This window comes from Fulmarus glacialis, unplaced genomic scaffold (assembly GCF_000690835.1).
Source record: "Fulmarus glacialis isolate BGI_N327 unplaced genomic scaffold, ASM69083v1 scaffold44278, whole genome shotgun sequence".
Taxonomy (NCBI): Eukaryota; Metazoa; Chordata; class Aves; order Procellariiformes; family Procellariidae; genus Fulmarus; species Fulmarus glacialis.
This window is the reverse complement of record NW_009230969.1, coordinates 7,898-14,745: the sequence shown is the minus strand read 5'-3', so window position 1 is coordinate 14,745 and position 6,848 is coordinate 7,898. Positions and strand designations below refer to the sequence as shown.

Genomic DNA, 6,848 nt, shown 5'->3' with positions numbered 1-6,848 from the left:
AGGGTAAAAAGCACCAGCAATTTCTCCAGGTGAGGACAAGAGCACAGAATTCCCCTCCCTTTCCCTCTACCTTGCCCACATTAATGTACCAACTACTATGTTGGACCTTACCCTTGTTCTTGTTTTCCCTCCTCTGGCCCAAAGCATCACGAAGCAAATATCCTGCACGTGTGCACACACACACAAATTCTTCCTTCTCCAATTATCTTTCTAAGAAGCTTCCACAGTAGCTTACGCAGAGTTTGATTTGGTGGGCACTTTCTGAAAAAGAATATTGTGTGCCTACCATATCAAGCTCTTCACAGATGGGCAAAAGGAGATTAGTTAATTCATCTTGATCAGACTAGCATGGGATCTGCTCAAGATTCAGACTTTTTGAAAACGCAAAGTAATATTATGTGTTAGGAACAATTTCCTAGGTAGGGAGCAAAGATGCACTTCTGAGACAAGAAAACATGTTGTGTTTTCCTGTTTCCTCTGTGTTGCTATTTTGGACATGGCTTTTTAAGCTAACTCTAGTATCTCTGCATCGAAGTTCACTCAAAGCCAGAAAGACTGTGAAGTTCTGTTTCTTTTTCAAAGGTGTTAAGGTGATGAAGCCATAAATACATGTGATGGTCAGTGCAGCCATAGAAAGTATTTGCTTTACAAATGTATGGCTTATTCTGGAAGGGAACTTATTCTTTAAACAGTGCCATAATGCACAGACAGCCAGATATGATGCTATTTGCCAAACTGACCTGGTTCCTGTTTCCATGAAGGACACCAAATGAGATCTCCCTCCCTTTCTGTGGGCCAGCTCCTTGTTTTGTTTTCCTTCCTCCTCTTAAATAACATACTAGCTTAAACACAAACCAAGGCAGTTCAGAACTACCACAGGAACTGTAGGGATCACCTGTGATAGTCTATGCCCTGTGCTACGTAAATCAGAGTAGATGGCCACAACAGGCTGTCCTTAAATCACAAGTTCATGGATTTCCAGTGGATGATGTATCAGACTATGATTAGACGAAAGAATTCTCAACAGAATAATCAGCCTTGAGCACCTCTTCTAGGCATTCAAAGTGCGACCCAGCAACACAAGAAAAGAAAGCCTCTTGTAGGCAACCCACTGGAAAGTTACTGCTTTGATTTCTACAGAAACAGAAGATTTTGTATGCAGGTCTTACAAAAAAAAAAACCACATATACAAAAATAAACAAAAAAAAAAGAATCTATTTAACCTATTCCAGGCTAAAGGGGATACAGTATCAGATGGTTTGTTGAATTCACAAGTCATGTTTATATTTAGTAAGCCTCAATAAATCACATCTGACAATTACCCTGTAAGTAATCTTTCTGTTTTAGAAAACTTACCCATTACAATGACAAATGCAAAACTAGCCAGTGTCAGTGATGATCCACTGTTGATCATGTTGATGAGCAGCTTGAATAAAGGATATAGCAGCAATAAGGCCCAGAAAAGCCAGTTAAAAAGCGTCCATGGTCGTCGGGGTGGTACTATAGGAACTGCTGGGTAGGTTCCTGTTCGGTAGTACTCTTCCTGGAATGCATCCTAGTAGAACAAAGGAGGGCAACAATTAAATGCCATCTGCCAACAAAACCAGCCATTCCTGACTTTGATGTTTCTCTTTCTGCATGCCTGTAACCGTGGGGGAAGATCAAAGACCAAGTCATGGCTGGAAACTTGTACTTTGAAGTCAATGAAAACACAGTGTAAAAAAAAAAAAAAAAAAAGGGCTTACATTGATGTGTGCATCCTTTCTTTCTCCTATACATAGAAGCCTGAAAAATGGCATGCCTAGTTAGTATAACAAGCTCAGTAAAACAAGAAGGGTGACGGGATGTACACTCCTGCAGCAATGTACACATCACTGTTGAACCTCCTGCAAGGGCCACAGCCGCTGGACGAATACTGCTGGTAAGCCAGAGAAGCATTTGGGCTACATGGTCAGCAGCGGATCCTCTATTCCCTAACGTTTTCTCGAACCACTGCTGTAAAGCAGCATCCACAGCCCTGTCAGAAAAGGTGAGCAGACACCATCTTGTCCCACACTCCAAAGAACACCACCCCGCCCCATCTGCTTTGTCCCATAGATGCAGTCTTGCTCATCTAGTTCCCATGAAGCTTACAGAAGGAAGTTTGGGTGCTGAACCTCTCTACAGCCAATTGAGCATGCAAACAGTTTAGAATCTCTCACTGGTTTTGACCAAAGGACTCTCCCTTTTAGTATAAGATGAAGAAGATAATGGGGTGGGGTTTGTTTTTTTTTGTTTTGTGGTGTGTGTTTTTTAAAGCACAGAAAACTTAGAATTCAATACCTGCCTCTAGAGCCCATATGGATGAATGGCATTGCCTTTAGCAATGGGATCGACCCAAAATATCAAAGTGGGTGGGGAAAAAACCCCTTTCTTCTGGTTCAAAAGCAAAGATTATTAATCTGTGTTACCACATAAAACTGCTTAATTAATGAAGCCAGAATTAGACTTATTCAAAAAAGAACCTCAATTTAATCAGAATGAAGTACTAAATTTCTTCAAAGAAAGGAATGCTTCATGATGGTTTCCAAAAACTCTGGCAAAGACAAGATTGTCCTAATCAACCACAAGAAGATTATTTCTACTATGGTATGATCTTACATTTACTTACACTCCAGCTAACACAGACAATCCTTTGATTATTTAATGGCAATTTGAGCAATTACAGGCTGCTACCATTTTATCTATTTCAAAGGGAACATTTAGCTTTTAAGAAATTACACAGTAATTAAAGCATTGTGCTCTCTTTATTGAGATTAGAAAAATTATGACTGTTTTGCGCATGTGAGCTAGATTGTACTGGAATCACTATGGCCAATTAATTAGCTGTCTTCAATAAATTACACAGTGTATGAAGTTTTCTTTACAGTGCTTTGAGGATTTTGGTTTATGACTGGTTTAACACAGAGCTACTAATCATTAGTAAATTGAATTCTACTATATACAATTAGGTTTCTAAATACCGGTATTACCCAGAAAAGTTAAGAATTTCTGACTATTATTGATATCGCCATTAGGGGGCCTATTACTACAGACAGCAAGACAGACTCACTTAAAACAAGCGCAGCAGTTTTCTCTTTGTTGGCTCTGCACAGCATTAGGGGCAGCAAAACCGTTGACCATATCTCACCATGAGGTTTGAAACAGATAGAAGAAATATACAACGGGCAAAACAATGTCAATGCCATCACCGCCACTACACATTTTACACTGTTGTGGGGAACAGCTCTTCAGTTACGATTCCTTACCCTTAAAAACATTCACATTCCTTGCAGAAGAGATCTGTGGGTTGATCTGTCTTCTAAGCTTTTGCAAGGGTGCCTATGGTACCCATCAACAGCTCAAGTCAGCATTTAACCCCATGATGCACCTCAAAATTTCCCTCCATCACCTCGCCCACATTAAGTTCCTTTCATTCCCCTGCATTCAGAGCTTGCTTTCAGTTTGTAATAAATCCCACCCACCCAAGTATCATATTCGGACCTAGAAACATGCTCCCTCTAATGCCCCCACCAAATTTGAGTTACTTCAGACAGTGGGGTGAGTAATGCAGTGGCGGGAAATCAGGGAACATCCATCATCTTGTGAAAGGCTAACTGGATTCTTCCTCCCTGCTCCCACCAGGGAGGTCTGAGGGCAGAGGTATGCCACTGCCCTTTCATGAGGAAGCCCATAAAGACTGAGTATCCAAAAATATATCCTTTATTCCCAAACACTGCAGTTCTGTACACTTCCCCTCTTCAGTTATGCTTTGCTAATTCTCTGGGGCATTTCAGCGTATATTTTCATGCCCTGCTTTCCATGCTTCTCTTACAAGTGAGAAGAGCTAGAAGCTCGCTTTCTTTTTAATGGAAATTAAGATTCTCAAGCAGAACTTCTATTTCAGGCGCTGAGGTTGTAAGGAGGTGAAAAAAGAAAACAAACATGCAAGGGCTAGCAGAGTTGTGATTATTACACAGTACCTCTTCAGAGGAGGCACTAAGATGCTTGTTAAAGTCAAAGGGAGCCTTTCTAGCAATGGCAGTTTAAAAAAGAAAAGAAAAGAAAAAAAAAAAAAAGAAAAGGCAATGTGCAATCCACATTGCACCTCTGTCATAATTTGGCATTAACTGATACAGTGCTGGCCATCTGTGGAAGGACAAAATTCACCCCAGGTGAGGAAGAAGCATCTGGACATGGTGCTTACTGTAAGCCTGGAAAAGGAAGAACAGCGTTTGGTTTAGAACAGCACAGTGCCGTTGTTTATCTGGCAAGGCCCTGTTCATTGCATTTGCAGCAGTGGCTAAACCAGAAAATGAAGCGATAAGTAGCAAGAACATAAACACACCAGATTCCCAGGGAGCAGTATGTCAGACTGAGGGACATATAACTGAGATCAGTCAATGAGGTAAAAACCAAGGTTTTCTCAAAGACTCTCACTCCTTTACTAATGACAATTTAAAAAAAAAAAGTCATGTTCCTTCATGTCCACTAACTGTTGATTTCATTAGACATTCAAACAGCTTTGTGTCCCTCATCATCATGAGTGCACGGCACTCCAGCCTGGACCTCAGTACCTGTGGCACACCCCACCTACTAAATCGTGCTATTAGAACATAATTCAGCATGCAGTATGTTAAGTCTTGAGAAGGTACTGCAAAATTATGAAAATCACTGAGAATAAGCAATGGCACATGCAACCATAACGCAAGATAAAACAGGGGCTCTGTTTTTCAGTAGCGTGCATACCTTGTCTTACTTTGAAACAGAAAGTGAGTGCTACAACCGAAATAGACAAAGCAGGCTATGAGTGCATATCTTGCAATGAATTACTGCCCTTTGAATACACATTTGTTGCATTTTATCATAAATATTTACTGACTCTGAAGACAGTAACAGAATGTTAATGAAATGAAACAGAATTCATTTTTGGAAACAACACCTAAGTGGCAATGCTGGTTCTTATCCAACCTAATTATCTTTTTAAAGATGCATGGCAGAAAGGTGAAACAGAATTGCATTTTTACCCTGCAGGTGGGCTTTCATCATCTCAGAACTCTTGAAGAAGTTGTCCCTGCTCTGTATTCTCCCAGTCTGATTTTACAGAGACATGGGCTTGTGTAAACCAGGAATGACTGCAATGAAATAACAGTTTCACTAATGTAAAACAGCTGAAGGAAGAGGAACATGTCACCTTCAGAAAAAAAACAAAACCACTACCAAACCTAAAAAAAACAACCAATCAAAAAATGCCACACAACCAAGAATGTTTTAATGGAAAGGAAAACTGAACACACATTCCTTCCTCCTATACTTAAATAGGAAACTATGGATTTAACCAACCAGCAAACTAAGTTGTTATGAAGAAAGCAGGATAGATGTACACTCTGTTTGCACTAGAAATAACTTTGCCAAAGAGGGAACAACAGAAGAAACTTGAAGTGATTTACTGCAAACTATGTAATAAGGGATTCAGAAAAACAATCACCACATTCTCATCTGATTGATGTTCTTTTCTTGCAAATGTCTAAACATTGCTTAGGAACATGAAACAGGGTTACAGATAAACTCACAGTAGCAGAAAGTGGACTTTTGCAATGTTCAGCAAAAGGACCATTTGCACTTACATGCCTGTAGAGCGAGCACCGGCCCATGGGTAACACAATGCTTTTCTGCAGAAAAGTATTAGGGGTCATGTCTGAATTAGGTGTTAGTGGCACAATTTACAAGAAGGGACATCAGAGGCAAAGCTAGTAGATCTACAACTGAGGTCTCAACACACATTTACTTTCCACATTCCTGTAAGCAAGCTGCTTAGAGGGGCTATGGATTCAACCAGAAACAGTCATGGGTTGAAGCCGAGAAAGACTAGAACATAGTCAATACAGAAATGCTACCACAGTGTTCTGGGTGGAGTACAACAAATGGCACAGCAGAATTTTGCTGCCCCAGTGAGAGGAAACCAGAGTGTAGCTATATTCTATCACTTCTAAATCTGCACTGCTGTATTCCAGTCTGAATACATAACTTAGATCAATTTATTGAAGCAAACTGAGCTGCCAGGCCCTCATGCCTTGCATACCTGTGACTCCCACTGATTGAAATGGGAGTGCTGTGTGTATTCAAAGAGCGCATTCCCCAACCATTATCTCCTATGTTCATTTCTCTGTTCCATGAGAAACAGATTCTGAAAGTCTGAAGGATGCATATGAAAGTATTTGGGGGAAAAAAAAAAAATCAGCAGGCATCTGCAAACACAGTCATTATTATTCTGCCCCCATCCTGTTTAATTAGGAATCTTAAATGCACACATTCTATGCACGCAATGTGAAAGCAATTTATCAGCCTGTCCCATCAATGTTGGATCTTTGCCTTGGTAAAAAAGACAGGGTAAAACAAGGGACAAAAATTTTAATACACTAAAGCAAAATATACCCCATTTAGCCCACGAATTACTTCTTGATTTAGGAGGTGCCTTTAAGGGGAAGGAGGTCCTTCTACCAACTAGGAGGCAGTTGTGTTTTTTGTATCCTTATGCAACTTTCTAAAGAAGAGTTTTAAAACTACTCTATCGAGGCTTGCTTAAGTTTTCTTCCTGTTGCTCTTTAAGTACAAAATAAAGGCAATCATGACTGACAGCACAAGACCAGTTTGTGTCTGAAGAAACAGAGCATTTATCCTGAAAAAACAAACAATCCAACCAACCGACCCCAAGCCCCCAAAGCAGGACCACTACACATGCACGCTGTAAAGGTCTACTAGCAGTATAGATAACTGAGCACTAGTGGCTCACAAGTGCTGTCTAGACAAAAAACCCAACCTTTTCTTGA

The 6,848-nt window shown here is 40.3% G+C and overlaps 1 protein-coding gene across 1 annotated transcript in view; it reads right to left on the bottom strand.

Annotated features, from left to right (window-relative positions):
• Positions 1–1,356: 1,356 nt before the first annotated feature.
• The window catches only part of LOC104081594 (1-acyl-sn-glycerol-3-phosphate acyltransferase delta-like), a gene marked incomplete at both ends in the record, with an annotated part of 13,206 nt that continues 7,714 nt past the window's right edge, over positions 1,357–6,848 (bottom strand). The window contains 2 exons of the mRNA XM_009584406.1: positions 1,357–1,555; positions 4,226–4,232. Coding sequence (XP_009582701.1) covers positions 1,357–1,555; positions 4,226–4,232 — 206 coding nt within the window. The remainder of the gene's footprint in view (positions 1,556–4,225; positions 4,233–6,848) is intronic.